The sequence below is a fragment of the Hyla sarda genome, chromosome 8 (genome assembly GCF_029499605.1).
Source record: "Hyla sarda isolate aHylSar1 chromosome 8, aHylSar1.hap1, whole genome shotgun sequence".
NCBI lineage: Eukaryota > Metazoa > Chordata > Amphibia > Anura > Hylidae > Hyla > Hyla sarda.
The window spans coordinates 173106576-173126732 of NC_079196.1; the positions used below are offsets into that span (position 1 = coordinate 173106576).

The window sequence follows — 20157 nt, forward strand, 5'->3', positions numbered from 1 at the left end:
TACATCTGGGTACAGAAAAAATATTGCAAAGAATTCTTTGTTGCACTACTCAAGTTCACATCCACACTATGTAAAAATAATATTCCGTTCTCCCAATTCATTCGCTTGAAAACAATAAATAGCGATACTAATAAATACTATGAACAAGCTACAGATCTAAAAAAAAATTCTAAAAGAAAGAAACTATCCTGAAAAAATTATAGAAGAAGCATTTCAAAAAGCAGAAAAAAGAAATACCGTATATACTCGAGTATAAGCCGACCCGAGTATAAGCCGAGACCCCTCATTTCAACCCAAAATCCCAGGAAAAGTTATTGACTCGAGTATAAGCCTAGGGTGGGAAATACATCATCCCCCCCTGTCATCATCCAGACCCGTCATTAACATCTTCATCATCATCACCGCCTGTCATCATCCAGACCCTTATCATCATCACCTGTCATCATCCCCTTGTCATCATCCCACACATCCCCCCTTCATCATCCCCTTGTCATCATCCCACACATCCCCCCTTCATTATCCACTTGTCATCATCCCACACATCCCCCCTTCATCATCCCCTTGTCATCATCCCACACACCCCCCTTCATCATCCCACACACCCCCCTTCATCATCCCACCCCCCCCTTCATCATCCTCTTGTCATCATCCCACACCCCCCCCCTTCATCATCCTCTTCTCATCATCCGCCCTCAGTGGTCTTCAACCTGCGGACCTCCAGAGGTTTCAAAACTACAACTCCCAGCAAGCCCGGGCAGTCATCGGCTGTCCGGGCTTGCTGGGAGTTGTAGTTTTGAAACCTCCGGAGGTCCGCAGGTTGAAGACCACTGCGGCCTTCAACATCATCCAGCCCCCTCTCACCCCCTTTAGTTCTGAGTACTCACCTCCGCTCGGCGCTGGTCCGGTCCTGCAGGGCTGTCCGGAGAGGAGGTGGTCCGGTGGGATAGTGGTTCCGGGCTGCTATCTTCACTGCGGGCGCCTCTTCTCCGCACTTCCGGCCCGGAATAGAGGCGTTGCCTTGACAATGACGCAGAAGTACGTTGGCAATGAACGCACCTCTGCGTCGTTGTCAAGGCAACGTGACTATTCTGAGGCCGGGCCCGAAGCGCTTAGAAGAGGCCTCCCCGGTGAAGATAGCAGCCCGGAACCACTATCCCACCGGACCACCTCCTCTCCGGACAGTCCTGCAGGACCGGACCAGCGCCGAGCGGAGGCGAGTACTGTACAGAACTAAAGGGGGGTGAGAGGGGGCTGGATGATGTCGAAGGCCGCAGTGGTCTTCAACCTGCGGACCTCCGGAGGTTTCAAAACTACAACTCCCAGCAAGCCCAGACAGCCGATGGCTGCCCGGGCTTGCTGGGAGTTGTAGTTTTGAAACCTCTGGAGGTCCGCAGGTTGAAGACCACTGCGGGTGGAGAGTTCACTCGAGTATAAGCCGAGGGGGGTGTTTTCAGCACGAAAAATCGTGCTGAAAAACTCGGCTTATACTCGAGTATATACGGTAGAACAGAACTCTTGATTCCTAATAAACAAAAATTAAAAAATAGGGATAAAAGTAATAATAGAAGATTTATTTTTTCTTTTGATAATAGTCCCATGAATAATAAAAAAAAAATGCTATTTTAAAAAACTGGTTTATTTTGGAACAAGATCCTCTATTGACAGACATAGCAAAAAATAAACCAGTAGTAACATTCTGAAAAAATAAAACCATCCAAGACTAAATAAAAAATTTGAAAAATATATTAAAACCCAATTCAGACTGGCTATCTAAACAAATACCGCATGGTAACTTTCAATGCGGTATATAGGTTACGTCAAAAACACTTTAATTTAGGAGGATATAATATAAATGTGACCCATTTTATTTCCTGTAAAAGCACCTACATTGTATATTGCCTCATTTGCGAATGTGGCCGTTACTATGTAGGACAAACTAAAAGGAATGTATGTGTTCGTATACGTGAACACATATATTCACTAAAAACTAAAGTAAGTGCAACCAGATTTATAGCACACATGGACGAACATCACGGAGGTAGAGCAGAAGAATTAAAATTTGCAGGGATACAGCACATACCGCAACAACCATTAGGTGTGAATAGGCATCAGAAATTATTACAATGTGAAACCAATTGGATTACGAAACTCAGGGCTTTAGGACCAAGTGGTTTGAATGAAAGAAATTACTTTTCCTTTTTGTAGATGCCGGACAGAAAATGGTTTTTATCTTTGTTTTTACTATACATATGTTTTGTTATAAATACATACATATCTGGTGATGGGTCACTCCTCCCCTTCCCCTTGCTATTTATACCGAGATAGTAATGCAGAGATTGAGGAACCGGAAGAAGCGTCACAGATGAGAAACGGTGCTGTAGTTCCTTAACACTTCGGCCGCAGAGCCGCGAGCTGCTCCCCCTCCCTGCTCACCTGGGTGTATTTTTTGAATTTTCTATGGACATTGCTGCTATGCTGAATAAAGTCCGAATTTTCTTTGAAGTTAAGTGGTGAGTGCAGACATTTTCTTCTTGCATAAAGATACCGTTGTACATGCTTGCTACTACTGTCTAGCACCCCAAGACTTCTTACTACACCTAGGAACTATCTGTAGCTTCCTTTAGCTCATTGTGCAAAGCTCAGTTTATAGGTGCTTGCAGTGCCCATCCTATCCTTGTGTTTTTCTATTACATTACAATTTAAACATACATTAATCATTTATAACATCAAATCTACCTGCCTAATACAGTATTGTGTTAGTCCCTCTCATAATATTGTGTTAGTCCCTCCTGACAAAGAGGGTTTGCCCACGAAACGACGTCCGTCGAGGGTGCACGGGGTCCCCAAATGGCCGCCGGTAATATGCTGGGAGCAGGTAATGCAAGTATGATGGTTATATTGTGAGGATATACTACATATGTTATCAGCATTATCACTAATTGTGTTTATACGGAGGTGATTATACAACGGTATTACGCATATTGCCCTATAATTATTGATGATATTGCGGCAAGGAACCCTGATGTCATTTTTGGGGTGTGCGTTTTTTATGGGTTAGGGGTGTCTGTCCTTTTTTGAGTTTTTTGGACATTTGTGCAATATGGTTCATAATAAAGTTTTATCGATATTTGATGATACTGTGTCTATATCTTTCTTAATAGCAAGTGTAGGTTATATACATCAAATCTACCTGCCTAATATCGTGTTAGTCCCTCTCATGCCACCTAAAAAGCTCAGTCCCCTCAAGACAAGAAATCTGGAGATGTCCTGTAGCATCTTGCTAAATTCTAAACCATTTTTGCAATTTGGCCGGTGCATTATCCTGCTTAAAAAAGGCACTGTCATAAAAAAAACCCTGCTGACATGAAGGGTGGGACAATATTTATATAGGTAATACCTGTCACAGTATCATCCACATGAACAAGACCCAACGTTTAAACGGAGGACACTGCCCAGAACATTACACTGCCTCACATCGTGCATTCTGGTGCCATCCACATTGTGTGAAAGAAATAGTGATTTATCAGATCAGGCCTCCTTATTCCACATGGTCCAGTTCTGAAGCTCACATGGCCATTGAAGTGCTTGGACACAGCTCTGAATAGGCACTTTGGTCAGCCTGTGGCAAGCTTTGATGTACTGGACAGGCTAGCTTTCACCCACTACACACATCAGTCAGCCTTGGGTGCCCATGACCCTGTCATTAGTTCTCCAGTTATCACTCTTTGGATCACATTTGGTAGGTATTGACCACCACATAATAGGAACACAATCTGCTGTTTTTTTCAGATGTACATCTAGATATCACAATTTGGCTCTTATCAAAGTTGCTCAGGTCCTCCTTACACTTGTCCATTTGTGTCTTTCCCATCATTTTCACAAACTGAAAGGTCAATAGTTGCATAATTCTGTACAATGCATTCAGAAAGTTTTCAAACCCTTTTTCTTTCACTTTTTTGTTTTGTTGAGGCCTTGAACTAAAAAAAAAAATATATCAAGTTTTCCCCCATCAATCTATCCATAATTTGATATTCTTCCCACAGGGGCCCCTAGACGTTGTAGTTTACTCTACAGGCTGTTGTCAGTCATCGGAGAACTTGTATTTAACAATGCTGTCTGTTTAGTTTCATTCAAAGCTCTCCTGTTTGCAATGTACTGAGGCTCTTAGAGATTGGCGTGCCGTATGCGGCTCAAAATTTGGGAATGCACTGAGCATGGAAAAGGGATTGGCTACTTGGTGTCCTGTTTGAAAAAAATTATTACACCGAAACATTGCAAGGTGTAAATAAAATAACTCCACGCTATTGAAGCGCTGCCTTGGATTTTTCTTTTTGGCTACTTGGTGATGTCAGAACCATGTGGGGAATCCACCGTTCCATTGTTTTTTTTGCTCAAAAGCAAATAGATTATTATTAGTTCTGGAAATTTTACTCTCCCCATTGAGTAACTTTGCATTATTTATACAGCACTCATATGCTTCTATTTAATGATTCAGATTTAGTCATTTGATGGAAAAGCTAATTGTCCTACAAGATTACAGAGTTCAGCTAGGCTGTTATGGAGGTGTCCAAAGGTAAGCTTGTTGACTACTTCCAATAACAACCATCAGTATTGTGACGACAGCTCTACCATAGTACATACTGCAAATAACAAGAAATGTTTGCAGGGTTACTCAACCTTTGGTTGCACAGATTGACTCGGAGATTATATGTTACCTCACAGGGCACATACACAAAGAACTGGTAAACATGTCACCACTTCAAAATAATGAGAAGGCACCTAGGAAATGTCTTACTTGTCTATGTACTTGGAAAGTCCATATTCCAGCATGTTAATAAGCGATGTATTAGGCTCTGGAGTTATATCAAATCCTACTATTTCACTGATCTGAAAAAAAAACACATATTTAATAAAATGTGTGATGTGTGTAACAAAATGTTAGCTAAAAAGCTACTGATGTGGGCATTTTTTTTAGAACCTGTAAAGTTACCTAAACTTCCACCAATAGCTAAATCAGGGGGTCCCGATTCCCCAATTCTCCAAGCACAGGACTGCAGCTTAGGTAAGCCTGAATGGAGCAGTAGTCAAGCATGTGCCATGGTGCCCATTCAGTCTATACAATTGGAATATCCTTTGAGAGTTAAACCTTATGTACATTTAACAGCTGTGAGAACAGAGCTTCTATGGAGGCCGAAGTCAGCTTAGACACACAACATTCCACCTGGCAGTGCCTCCATACAGTGCCACATTACAGCAATATATTCCTATCAGCATTATTTTAAATGTTTATGAGAATATTAATGTATGAACTGATGACCTGTTCCCAATGGCGAGGCTTCATCCCGCGGTTACAGATGACTGAAATGATGGGAAGATGCACTTTGAACTTTTCAATTTTTAACTTCACATTCTCGGCTACTCTCCTAGGTCCCGGCATGTCTGTGAAACTCTTTGCCAGTTTGTATAAGGTTCTCCACATGTTCCCCACTTCCTCTGTGATCTCTTCTGCATTTAAATCCAGGAAAGCCCCTGCATACAGAAGAAAGTCCAGGTCAGAACATGACATAGGATAACACTTATCATGATATATGATGTTTTATTTTTTTCATCTCATCTACCTGATACCTCACAGTAGTACATGTATTTTATACATGCTAGATTCTTAAAGAGCTTTCTATTTCTACTCATTTGGAAACCCTGTATTTGCTAAATCCTGCAGGGACTTAAGGGCTCTGCCAGCCTGTAGGTTCAGTCTCTTGGAGATTTGCTGCATGCTGTTTCTATTGCTGTTAGTTGTCTCCCCCACCCCACCCCTGCACTTAAGATTCATCACATTTCTGTCTTATTTACCAAAGGGCCTTGGAAAAAATAAGACCTGGAAACTGACTGTCTGACAAACAAAGATATTGTTTGGAAAGGAGTGTCAAAATGTTTGAAAATGGGTCATGAAAATATGAAAAAACGCCACCAACCATTGCAGAAGAAATAGGGCCCATGGTGCCCATTTAAAAGGGTATTTTGACTTAAATTAACTTGTGGGGGAACCCAACCACTACCCCCACCCCCAATCATACCAATGGGGGTAAAATGAGCAGCAGGTTGTCCCGCTCTATTCAATGTCTAGGGAGCTGCCGGACATAGTAAAGTAAAGCAATTGAGAATACCTGTAGTTTTGTAGTTGGAGAGGGGACTGGAGTAATACCAAGTGCCTTGGTCATTAAACTTGTATGAACAAGAAAAAAATTGTCTAATCCCGTGGTCACAGTCATGAAAGTGTCCTGGAGGCAGGCTCTTATTGTGAAGTGTGCAGAGCACCCTGTATTGTTTTCAGCCCCTTCTCCTAGCTGTGATAGAGAGTTCTACCATTATCAGGATACCTCTAAAGCTGTCAATAACAACTGGGAGAAGGGACAGACTTCTTAATCCGGAGACCGCATCGGTCCTTGCAGGGAGGCGGTAGATGGATCTGGGGGAAGTTCAGACGCCGGGCCACGGACCGTATCACGCCGCTACTGGCGTGATACTGTCCGTGGCCCGGCGTCTGAACTGCCTCCGGATCCATCTACCGCCTCCCTGCAGGGACCGATGCGGTCTCCGGATTAAGAAGTCCGTCCTGCCAGCACTGTGATCGGTGAGCGCTCCGTGGTTTTCTTTCTTCTTGTGTGATGAGTTATACTGCATGTTTTACTTCTTTATACGTGCAGCGCCACCGCTAATAGAGTTGTTCACACACCTGTTTCCACGATATACATATTGGTATGATACACATGGACAGGAATAGCGTTGGTGCCGACTGCTTTGATCTTTAAGGGAGTGTATTAAACAAATCATTATTTCACTTCCCTCCTCTACCTCTGTATATGGCTGTGAAAAGTTCTGATGACTCAAACCGGCTAACAAGACTCCCTTTAAGTTCATCGTACCACACAAAATAATATTTAAAAAAAAACATATTGAAGGACTGGTCAAAGTTGGGTGTCTCAAAAACAAAAAGTGCCCCCCCCCCCACGCTTTGATAAACCCAATATAACCATGTAAGGTTGGCAATTCAAGGTGGGAGCTATGTACTCCAGTAGCAATAGTTTTCTATGATGATTTTAGTATGGTTCGGCAGAATTGTACTGGGTAGGGGTCTAGGTGTGGCCAAATCCTGTGCATAAAATATGTGCTACTGTATGCGTGAACAACCTAAGGGTAGGGTCACGCATAGCGTATACGCAGCATATTTAAAGCTGCACGAAATATGCTGTGTATTCTCCTGTAAGCAAACACAGAGGGCTACTCAGCGGTAGCCCTGTGTGAACAGTGAGGCAGGCCCGTGCTCAGTAACATTGGCCCTTGGGCCTGCCTCCAAACCTCAGGACTGCCATAGGTAGCCCTTTGTGTCTACTTATATGCTACATGTGACCCTACCCTTAGAGTGTATTCCCACGTACAGTATCCTGCGCATATTTGATGTTAAGGATATATAGATGCAGACTTGAAGTTGTGTTTCGGCACGCTAATTATGCAAATGGCATCTTAAAGGATATAAAAAGTGCTACCATGAAAAAAATTTACTAAAGCAACTCTCAGTGGATGAAAGGATGCTTCTAGACTATACGGTAAGCCTGTTAGTGCTTCTTGAATAATATAGAGATGTATTGGACACAATCACTGACGTTGTGCTGCTGTATTTTAGCAGATCAATAAATGTATTATTCACTTTTGTTCCCCTTCAATACAAACAATGAAGATTTAAAGAAGCAACATGCAATAGCTAATCATTTGTGCTAGTGCATTTTTCTAGAGAACGCCACCAGAGCTGCCTGACTGCGCGCATCTACGAACAAGCCGACATAAAAATGATTTATGAGTCATTTTCATTCAATGAAGCCACGCTGTTAGGTAATTATAATGCAAATGTTTCATTAGAAGTAGGGAAACAAATAGCGGGAAGGCTTATATGTGCTTAATACAAATCTGCAGTATTTACTTATAGTCATATTACATCAGCAAACCGGCCTGCAATATCATCTATTAAGCAGCTATTTGGAAGGTTTAAACTGATTCCTGAAGTTTTCATACATATGTTGAGCTCAATAGTGTTAGTACGCGATAAGCTCTAAGACTCCCTCTGGTGGTGACTGTAAGCAACCTGTTATGTCTAAAAGCTGTGCAATGCAGAGGATTTGCAACTTTGTATCAGAAAACTAAAATCTGAATGCTTTAAAGATATAATAGGAAACTATCCAACACAAAAATTACATGGTGTTATAAAAAAAGTAGACATTTACTATAAGTTATGGCCTATTTGATGTGTGGAGTCCAAGAAAGACACTCTGGATAAGTGAAAAAAGCTCTGAATAAAATATAAGAATCACATATATTCAGAATATATTTGCTATTTCATTTAAGTACATTCTTACCAAAGTCCAAGAAAGACACTACCTGCCTACAGGCTCTTGACATCTGGTACTGAATATACCAGTGTTTTCCAAACTAAACTCCCAGCATGGAGAAGTCAGATTTGTAAATATAGATTTATAAATTACTTCCATTTAAAGGACATCTGTAGGAAAAGACAACTTATCCACAGGATAGGGAATAAGTGTCTGATCGCGGGGGGTCCGAACGCTGGGACCCCCCCTGATCTCCTGCATGGGGCCACGGCTCTGCCGCGGCTCTCCCGTGCAGGAGGCGTGCCACCCGCAGCATGCCGACAAGCCTCCTCCATGTATCTCTATGGGAGAGGCAGTGTCCATGCCTCCCCGCCTCTCCCATAGAACTGTATGGGGAGAGGGCGTACCGTCGACCTCAGAGAGGTCGACGTTATGCACATTAGCCGCTCACATAGAGTGGCAATGTAGGGGCCCCGTTTGGGAGATTGCGGGGTGGGGGGGGGTCCCCGCGATCAGACATTTATCCCTTATCCTGTGGATAGGGGATAAGTTGTCATTTGCTGCAGATGCCCTTTAAAAATCTTTAGCCTTCCAGTGCTTCTCAGATGCTGTATGCTGCAGAGGAAGTTGTATAGTTATCTCCAGTCTGACCACAGTGCTCTCTGCTGACACCTCTGTTCGTGTCAGGAACTGTCCAGATCATAGCAAATCCGCATAGCAAGCCTCTCCTGCTTTGTACAGTTCCTGACACGGACAAAGGGGGACAGCAGAGAGCACTGTGGTCAGACTGGAAGGAACTACACAACTTCCTCTGTTGTATACAGCAGCTGATAAGTACTGAAAGGCTAAAGAAGTTTATCTGGTAGTAATTTACAAATATTTATAACTTTCTGGCACCAATTATATTGAAAACATTCCCCCCCCCCCCCCCCCGAGTACCCTTTTAATTCCCAGTGGCAAACTCACAGCGATAACCCTTGAACAATATCTGCATGTTGCTTTCCACTGTGGATTTTGGTGTGGAGATGCTGTAGAGTATATGCAATATTATCCTTATAGGTTACTTGTACTAAAATGTGTCTAAATCGGAAAAAAAATCAATGCACTATATTACAAAGTTTTCTTCAATAAAAATGTAATGTGTTTAGCTACCTAATTCTGCCCCTAAACTAAAGTCTCTACAAAACAAAAATGTGGCTTAAAGAGCATAAATCTAATGGATTATGACAAGTGGCATGTCTTGTATTGTTCTGGATCAATAATATCTACAGAGAATGGTTTAAGAATGGCATTTTTATTCTTGAATAAATGTATCATTTTCAAGGTTACTCAATAGAGCCCTGAAAGCGAAGCGCATCATAAAAGTAATAGACTTACCATTCATCCACTCCTCGGATTTACAATGGAAATTATAAGCGGTTACCCAGAGTTGTTCAAAAGGCACCTTGTTTATCATTGTCTCTTGCAGCAAAGGAAATTGACTTTTCTCCCATTCAAGTAGCTCTTCCTCTTTATTGATGGCCTATAAAAAAAAAAAAAACATTCTTTATTAGGTAGATAGGTTTGATAAATCTGACTAAAAGCTCTGAATAAAATATAAGAATCGTATATATTCAGAATATATTTGCTATTTAATTTAAAGTACATTCTTACCAAAGTCCAAGAAAGACACTCTGAGCACCCTGTGCTCTTGGCATCTGGTACTGAATATAACAGTGTTTTCCAAACTACACTACAACTCCCAGCATGGAGAAGTCAAGTTTGTAAATTATTTCCATTTAAAAATCTTTTGATCTTTAAATAAATAGGTTGATGAGAGGGAAAGGATGGGCTATGGGTTTAGTTGCCCGGAGTACCACTTTAAGGACACGGCTAGATTTTACTTTAAAGAAACAGCATTTTATTTTTCATCACTTTATTCTACTTTTGTCAAACTGCTTGACCATAACTTGACCATGTGAGCCCTTACAGACTTGACAGACCTGGGGTTCTTTTTAAGGGTATGTTGACATGGCGGAAAGTACGTGCAGAATTCCACTGGGATATTCCTGCTGCAGAGTTCCATTGCTTTCAAAGGGATTCTGCTGCACTATTTACATGGTTGAAATCCCGATTACATTCTCAAAATCTATTATCTATTCTTTCTGTGGATTTCGCTTAAAAATGCATTGCCATCAGTGAGACGGCGCATTTCCAAGCGGTTCCAGCGACCTTCGAATTATACAAATGTGTGGAATGTCTGCACATTTTATGCTGTGTGAACATGGCCTTAGGCTTCCAGGTGCTCAACTCCTTGGTTATTGTGGAGCCCCCACAACTGTCTAACCATTAACAGGCCGCAACTCCCCATTTCGACTACATCACATTTGCTCATTGACAGCGCATGTGTGGTGTCAATCGCATGGTTGAAACCATATATTTCCAGGGGAAAACACAGAAGGTAATATCCAGTAGCAAGTTATACAGCTGCTTTTTAACATAGCCCAAGAGACAGAGGACAAAAGGGTTACTACTGAAGAAAGAAAATAATATATAAATGGATAGATGAATGGATTAACATTTATGATGCAGTGAAGACAGTACAGCGTAGTATTGTGTGTTCATGTATTCATGCATTATGTGGGTAAGAACACTAACAACAAAGGCTAGGCCACATACTGAGAGCTTCTTCCCCTTTCCTTAAAGCATAACCGTCAGATTCAACAAATTATTATTATTTTTTTTTAAATATATCACTCAGTACCTAATCCTGACCATGTACATCAAATTTTTATGTCTCTAGCACCTTTATTTTTTTTTTATTACACTTTTAATTTAGCTCACTAGTCTGAATTCCTCTCAAAAGGAGGGGGCGTGGCCTAACTGTGCAGGTCTCCGCCCCCTCCCTCAGTATGCTGTCTGCTCACATCTCCCCTAGCATTAGCAAAACTACAACTCCCAGCTTGTCCTCACTGACAGTAGCAGGACACAAGCTGACAGTGGGAGGATTCTTCCTCCAGGTGTGAGCCCTGCACTCACAGCTGTCAATCAAGGAAGTGTGTCCATGACATAGGTGATGACGCATGGACACAGCAGGACTAGTATATGTCCAAGCAGGCAGGGGGCGGGCAGTTGTTTGACTGGCTTTTTCAGCATGAAATACTCAAAATTTTCTAATGAAAGCAATTGCAAAACCTATTGGTTATACATGCTCCACAACATTTCAAGGGTTTTGGTATCTGACAGTGCCCATTTAAGACTAATGGGTTCTCAGTTATTCATTCAGCCAAAAGTAGCAAACACCCACCTTCTATCAGCCATATTTATCTTATTGAGCTGTAAAGTTAAGTATCTATACATTTAATGTTGATTTATTCTACACTGTGGGTGTTAGTAATGAGGACTCTTGTAAAAAGACTGTGGGCTTAGAGCGCTCTGACCAAGAAGCGGACTGAATCTTTCTACACTCTCTATTCATTATCAATGGCCCAAGCGTGTTCACACAATACAAACTGTTACATAAGGACTAAAAGCATCAATGTCATTCCGGTTTATGACTCTAGATCCCAATGTGTCTCAGAACTGAGGCCCAGTGGAAAATGACAGTAATGCATTAAGGCTGTGTTCATACCAGCAAGTTTTGTAAAATATATTAAATAAAATAGTGCATCATGCTGTGCAGTTTTGGTTAAATTCTGGACACTAGATTATGTCCACATGGTAGGAAAACACGGTCAAACATTCTGCATAGTTGAAAGTTTCTCCAGGCACTAGAACCTTTCAGAAATGTTCTGTCTCAGAAACAGCAATGCATTTCCAAGCTAAATCCACTGGAAGAAAAGACATTTCTAATCTTTCTGTTTATGCCACAGAAATTCCACAATGTACATAGTGCAGCAGAATCCCATTTAAATCAACAGGACTCTGCTGCATTGGAATGTCCATGTGGAATATTCTGGCAAAATTCTGCACGGACTTTCCGCCATGTGAACATACCGGGAAACCGGATGCCTATTAAAGTCAGTGGGGTCCATCAGGTGCTGTTGGTATCTTGGAGGTAACAGATCTACCAGGGCCATTTTTTCATTGTTCTGCTCCAATGATGGAGAAGAACAATAGAAAATACAACAGTGGTGTAAATCCAGCCAAAGAAAAAAATTTAGGGATCAATATTGCCCAATTCTGCCAATGGATACCCCAGTTATTAAACCTTTGATATAAATATACGCAGGACAAGTAATCCTTCCAAAGAGCAACAATACTGAAATATCATCAGTGGCATAAATATAATAGAGAAAGAGCATTTAACTATTATGGGGTTCCTGTCAGATGATGACCTGATACCATCACCCCTACATGCTGTGACACTGTCATAGCAGCTACCAGCAGCCTCCACTGTGGTAAGCTTACCAAGTACTGTACTGATTTATACAGCTTGTTTAACCTTAATAACAATAGAATCTTTTCCAAAGTTAGTTTCCTCTTGTGGTGGCTGCTTGCAACCTGAAGTATATAGTGAAATGAAACACATAGTACACTTAGCAGGGTTCTCATTGGGGTGCTATGATTTCTGTGTACACTTCTAATAACTGGGACTATTTCTTATAGTATGTCTACTTTATAAGCATGTGGATTACATATGGGTTGTATGTTGTTTGCCAACTAGTACAAGCGCACGTATGGTAAACTCATATCTCAGACACTCACACACACACTAGGTAACTGTCAGCCATATTCAATTATTTCTGAAGATTGATCAACCATCTCATGGTATATGAATGTTTATAGACAAATAAGTAGTTAGTAGATACTAAGAAATGTTCTTATTTGTTCCTCTATCTATTGTTAGCAAACATGTCTTTTATTGACTTTTATTATTATTACTACAGGGTATTATAACCAACCTCAAACTCCACAAGGGCTGAAGCCAGGTTCTTGTCCAGCTCATTTAGTTTTTCAACATTATTCTTCATCTCGTCCATGGTCATGATCTCCCGTTTCTTAAAAGTCTCTATTTCTGAACTGTAGCTATTGAGCAGTTTCTCAAAATCTGTGCGCCTATAGAGAAAAGGTATGGTGTGTCATTTAATTTCACGGTTTACAGATGGAATACATTACTCTACTTTACCGTAATGTAAATTACAGTGAAACCTCTTTGAGAAGACCACCTACAATTGCACTGAAGAGTGGTCCTCTGGGGAGTAGTCTTCAGACTGCACTGCCAAATATACAGTACGTAATACTTAAAAAAATCACTCACATGAAATCTGGTCTTGATAAGGGAGTGGTCTTTTAAAAAAAGTTGGTCTTTTGGAAAGGTTTCACAATAGGGAAATAATAGTACAAAGAAATAATGACACTTAAAACTCACATTCTAAAACATGGAGTAAAGGAACATTTGCTCTTTTACTGACATTCTTCATCTACTTGGAGACAAGCAACTAAGGGGCCTATTACATGCACCAATGCGCAATGTAAACGAGCGACGATCTTGTTTACTGAGCCTATTACAAGAATCAACCAGCAACGGGAAGGCCTCATTAACGTTTGCTGAATTCATCCTGTGGCACCCTGTTTCCATCATTTGTAAGCCGGCCATCCCCTGTTATACAGGAAGGTGTGCAGCCGATGAAAGAACAGGATAGAATGAAGTGATAAGCTGATGTTTGTTCATTTGTCAGATTATTGATGGCCATATTACACAAGGTGATCCCGGCCTGTTCTGTTCAGTCAATAATTGCTCCACGTATTGGGACCCTAAGGCTTAAAACCATGCCCAAAACAGAGAGCAGAGGAAGTTACGATGCATCAGACAGAGGGCAGAGGATGGATATCTGATAACATATCAATGCATAGAGTAGTTCATCCTTTTGCAAGAGACAATGATTCTAACCACTTTGCGGGCATTTCAGGATATATGGGTGTGGGGCAAACTCTATAAGAGGTGTATTGAGGCTGCAGAGTCAAACTAGTGCTGTAAAATAATATTTTTATAGCAACAAAGACTTGGGTGTTGTTTTGACTTGGCATTGTCCAGGGTTTTGAGAGGAAATTAATAAATGTGACTCAAATCTGTAAATCCGTTTAGAACATCGGGTGCAGCGCCGGAGGCTCATGACGTCACACCCCCTCCCATAGACTTGCATTGAGGGGGCGTGGCCCTGATGTTACGAGCCTCCACCCCGCGTCGGGAGTCATCCGATATGGAGCGAAGTTCGCTCCGTGCACCGGATGTCTGGGGTGCTGTAGCCGAGATGGCGGTGGTCTCCAGCGGTGGGAGTAACCACTTAATGCTGGATGTTCTGTGATGGATCCATGAGCTGGTGGTGGATCCATGAACTGCACAGTTTAGTAGTGCTGACCCCAATATCTGTTTGACTGTTGGACTTTATGCTACACTGTAAATAGTAATATATCTGGTGATGCAGCAGGTCAAGCTACCTTTCATGCCCACTTTATGCCAATCTCTGCCCGCTTAGAGAGAAAAAGTCACAAACAAAATGGAGGCTCGTGCAAACTTAGCACAGACAATAATGAATTCCCCCCTCTCAGTCTAATGTAAGCAGGCCAATTTATGTTTGGGTAACGGAACGGTAAGGTAGCCATCTTATCATGTACTGTAAAAAGTTTACAATCTGATCCCGGGATCCCTAAAACCAAGTAACAAGACTATATAGGATGGAAGAAGCGTGATGAATCCATACCTAGATCCACACATTACACATGTGGGTTTTGCTGTGGATTTGTTATGGTGGACACATTCCATTCCATGTGGACTTAACTTTATGGTTTTAGAAAATGCAGATGTGATGGTTATCTGTAAAAACTGGAACAATGTAATTATAAATGTCTCAATGCTCTAGGTATGAAATATATAATACGTCATCGTCGATTGTGTTTTCCAGTATACTTGTGTATGATGTATGAAATTCATTAGCTCTATGTAATGTTACATCTGAAGTTGTCTTCTCTGTGTACTTTTGGTACTCTGTCTTCTCTCCTCTCTGTATTACTACTAGGTATCTTGCATTTTACAGCTATATAAACATCCATGTCAATATCAGTCCACATAGGGACTATGGCTCATCAATTAGCCATTCAGCGTTCATACAAGTAGCTTTATAAAAGCCTAAAGGTTAATAATAAATCAATATTGCATTAAGCAGTTTATGATTATCTGCCTGTTCACTGGCTCTACAGGACACCTAGAGCTATTGTGATGCTTCCATTATGAGCGGCTGAGTCATATTTCTATGGACATTTCAGTTGTATTCGCTTCTACACTGGAATCTCTACATTTGCTGTGTGTGAAAGGGACATTTGCACTTGAATTTTAGCAGCAGCAGAAATCAGTAGATCTTAAACATCAAGTACATGCCGTATAACGGCCATTTTATTTTAGAAAAATAAAATAGTTTTTTTTTTTAAATAAAGCAACAGGCAACAAGAAGTGCTGGTCCCCCCCCCCCCTCGCTATTGTTAGAAATATATTCTTGTCATTGCAAAAGCTGCCTATATAAAATAATACTGTCATTCAATGTTTAAATACGGTAATATCTCCACTGCGGTACTATGTCTAAATAATATTCCCAAACTGTGTCCACATAATATTACCATATAGTCAATATAGTTTGTTTCCCCTTAAAAGTGCCCTGCATTAATGAAGTGAAAGAGTCCTGCAGACTATACAAATAATACTAGGAATTATGTCTGGCCACTGGATATAATTGTAATGGATATCTATCTCTTGGTACTAAACTGTCTGTATGTATATCTGAACTTCCCTTTTAATTAATTACTTTGTTAAAATTTGTAGAAGAAGAAAAAAGGTATTTGGCATGTACTTTTGTCAATAAATGCCTCTTATTTTTATTATTTTGTGGTCTGTACCGGTTACTTTTTAATTATCCATCAATGGGAGAGGGCCTGCAGAGCATCACATCTTTTTTCTTATTAAGAAGACTTCAGCTACTTTACATTTTGTTAAAATTTGACACAACAGATTGTGGACCTACAGGTTCACAATTTACAGCAGCAGCCGTTCTCTGTGAAGAATGGTCTTTTACGCCAAAGTTATCTAGGTCTAGGTGCCTGTACTGTATCTCCTCTCCCATCCTCTCTAAGGGGATGTTCACATGGGCACAAAACATGTCTGAGTGAAGCGCCATGTTGTAGTTTTTTATAAGCTGAGGACAGCGTGAGAATGCTTACTCTGAAGCTCCCATTGACATCCAGTGACATTACTTTCTGCACACTTCAAACAGCACCCCTTTAAAGTCAATAGGAGCAGAATTTTGGCAGGGACACTGTGCAATTTTGGACATGGAAATCTGTGCTTTTTCCAGTTTTATGCCTTTGTGAACACACCCTTTAGACTACAAATAGCAGGAATCCTTGAACTCTTCTGTTCACTTCTGTCTTTTAGCTTCTTTGGGGGAATTGCTATATAACTGTCTCACAGATGATCTATCACTCTGGATAAGCTAAGTCAGGACATTCTGCTATGGCGATGTATACAGAAGAAAAGAAAATCCTAGCATTCACCAGGTTAGTAGCAGGATTTCTTCTTTTATTGAGTTTTTTCCTTAATAAGTGGGTAAAACAAAGGCATGGGAGTGATGTGTGTGGGGGTGTTCAGGAGATGACAGCTGTTTCTCACGGCTAGGGTGCTTCTTAAGGTTAGGGCGCTCTTCTTCCGCCTAAGAGAGTATATCTACTCTCTCAAGACCGGCAAAGGAGTGCCCGTCTTTATTGACCATATGAATGGTGTACACGGAGGCAATGAATCGGTTTTAAAGTTTGACAGCATTGAAAGAGTGGAAAGCTCCGCTCCAGGAGATGACCTTCATACCACCCTATCTAAATGTGAAATATTTTGGAATTAGAAGGATTAGGCCCATTAGGCCTTAATGATAGGAGTGATTTCGGTATGTGTTGGTGAAGTTACTGAGCGGCGAGAAACACCTCCGCACACATCACTCCCATGCCTTTGTTGTACTCGTTTATTAAGGAGAAATCTCAATAAAATAAGAAATCCTGCTAGTAACCTAGTGAGTGCTACCATCTTCTTTCCTTCTGCATACATCACTATGTGAATAATTTCATTGTTATCGGAGTGCACCGCCATAGTAGCGTCATGCGGGAGCTACAGCTGCTAGCAACTAGTCCATAGTATCGTTGTGGGTCACATAAATTAACCAGTGCAGTGCCAGGGACTCACCTCTCTACTGATTGCGACATTCAGCTATGGGCTTGTTTAGAGTGGACTTCCTGATTGGTTAGCATCCCTCTAAAGATCCCTGGCTTGGATCTGAATCAAATGAGGTGCATTATAGTGTATAATCTAAAAGTCTGACCCTTCTTGTATTGCATTAGTACCTTGTGCTATCAGGTACTCCTGATGAAGCATAAAGCGAAACATGTGTTGGGGTATGGTGCTCCCTTGGTAAATCCTTTGTTTAGTTGCGAATAGTGTTTATTTTTTTACCTACTGCATTGGTTTGTCTTATTGCAGAGATTATATAAGTAGGAGTAGTTGCATACCGTAATTACTTTTTTCTACTATGTATCATTTACTTTGCTATTGTTATCCAGTGGGAAAAAATGGAACGTAGCACTCACCCCAATGTTGAAAAACTCATAAGTTCTTTATTTCAAGGCATCAGTGAAAGTTACAGGCAGGGACGGGAAGAACAAACAACATGGGCTCCTCCTCCGAGCTCAGAGGAGCATTGACATCTCGTTTCGCAGCTAAACCCGCTTGGTCACGCTACTGTTACTTGCATAAGGTTTATATTATGCCCAAAATGCACCTCTGTGTGTGTGCGCGTACGGATGACTACTTTTTAATATTTTTTCTATATATAATATGAACTAATCAATTATTGTAGTAATATGTTGTTATTGCTTAGTATAATTGGGGGTAGTACCTTGATCTATCCCAGTTTTGTTCCTAATGTGCTCAGATGAGCCCATGCCAGTATCATGTAGTTGCTGTTGTTGATCTTGCTGCATTTGCTTCTTAGTTCAGTACTGCTCAGACTTAGTTTTTGTCTTTCGGTCCTAGAGTCCACCTGTTCTGCTATGTTTAATTTTGCAGATTAGGTCGCATTAGAAATATTAGCAGGGATAGTGGTGTCTGGTTTTTAGGGTGAGTGTTTTGGGTTATATTTAGGGAATAATTTTGGGATAGCTATCTATGGGCTTTTTTTTTTTTGTAAATTGTTCAAAAGTCTACAATCTTTTGCACAGAGATCTACATTCCTGTATTCTCACCTCTCCTGCTCTACAGACCACACCATATTACTCACTAGACCTCTAGGGTTCACAAATCCAGGTACAAACCTGGATAAAAAATAGTAAAGTAATTACTGTGACCCCTCTTTCTGGACAGATTCCAAGGTTTTGCTTTCAATTACTTTTTGGTACTGTAGCGCAGCTATTTTGAACCAGATAAAATAATACAATTCCTTCGACTACCAGGAAAACTTAAGCTTTGAGACATTAAAAAAGCTTCTATTCACACCGGGATTCCTTAAAAAAAAAAAAAACCCTATTAAGAAGTTTGGTTTGTAAGAGTTAGAAAATATTCTGTGGTTTCTCAATCCTTTCCTGCCTCATGCAGCGCTTCCTGTCTATTTTATGTGAAATATTTCCAAACTGTTCAATGCAGAGCACAGAAGAATTGTAACATACAATAAAATATATAGGAAAATCTATATCCCTTGGTCTTATTCTTAAGGGTTTATTATAATCCCTTCTTTATATAGCCAGGCCATGTTCTGTCATTTCCTTAATTCCCTTCATTTCAGAAATAGCTATTTAAATAATCAGAATTGTGCTGTCAAGCTAAGACATTGAGCCCCATTATCAGTTTTTATTATAGTGCAACATATACCCCTCAACCATTACACAGACCATATTTAGTATTTAGGCATCTCACAGTATTTAGGTCTCCATTTCATATTTTAACCTCCCTATCTGGGGAACTGACAATACAACCCATTACATGCCAACATAGTTATTCCAATCACCAATGTAGCATATGGAAAAAATGGAGTCTCCTTAGTGATGTCCTGGGAGGATCCAAACTTATGTCTGCAGAAGCTAGAAAATAGGAAATTCAAACTTCATACTGCAAGTTATGGGTGGCATTTTGGCAGATGCCATCCGTAGCTCTGTGGGTACTGGTTCTTACTGGTGATGTATGGAGCCTCACAGGTAATGCTCCCTGGGAAGAAGTATGCAAATATGCTCTCCTCTAGAAGAGAGAAAAATGTATCTATAGTGCTATCTACATGTAGGTCAATGTCCAATGCATAGTTATTCTTGAAACATAACTAGAGATGTTGTAGCAGTTGGCCACTTATGTTCTCATCCATCCTTAGGGGAATGAGGTATTCTGGGAAAGAGAACTCATTTATAGACTGTGTTATCAAGGAACGACTTGCTGGTTATGTATACTAGGTTTGTAGGGACAGAACGTTGATCCAGGGATTTATTCTGATGCCATATTTGCAATCAGGAAGGAATTTTTACCTCTAATATGAGGGTTTTATGCCTTCATCTGGATCAACTCAGTAGGGAGTCATTATGGATATAGGTTGAACTTGATGGACTCTGGTCTTTTTTCAACCTTATGAACTATGTTACTCCAGCTCCCATTCTCCCATTGTAATCACATGGCCTGCCTGTATAGTATGTATGCACTTGGCTCCCACTTTTTGCTCATTGTACATTTTTTAACAACACACCTAGGGTGGCACACTGGGTCACGCCTGAATTTCAATGGGAATTG

General features: G+C 40.8%; 1 protein-coding gene across 3 annotated transcripts in view; it reads right to left on the reverse strand.

Moving 5' to 3' along the window:
- Positions 1 to 20157, reverse strand: part of DNAH3 (dynein axonemal heavy chain 3) — a 536740-nt gene that overhangs the window by 321954 nt on the left and 194629 nt on the right. For all 3 annotated transcript variants that reach the window (XM_056535450.1, XM_056535451.1, XM_056535449.1), the window contains exons 16-19: positions 13265 to 13418; positions 9759 to 9903; positions 5318 to 5529; positions 4796 to 4887 (exon numbers count right to left, since the gene is read on the reverse strand). In XM_056535450.1, coding sequence (XP_056391425.1) covers positions 4796 to 4887; positions 5318 to 5529; positions 9759 to 9903; positions 13265 to 13418 — 603 coding nt within the window. The remainder of the gene's footprint in view (positions 1 to 4795; positions 4888 to 5317; positions 5530 to 9758; positions 9904 to 13264; positions 13419 to 20157) is intronic.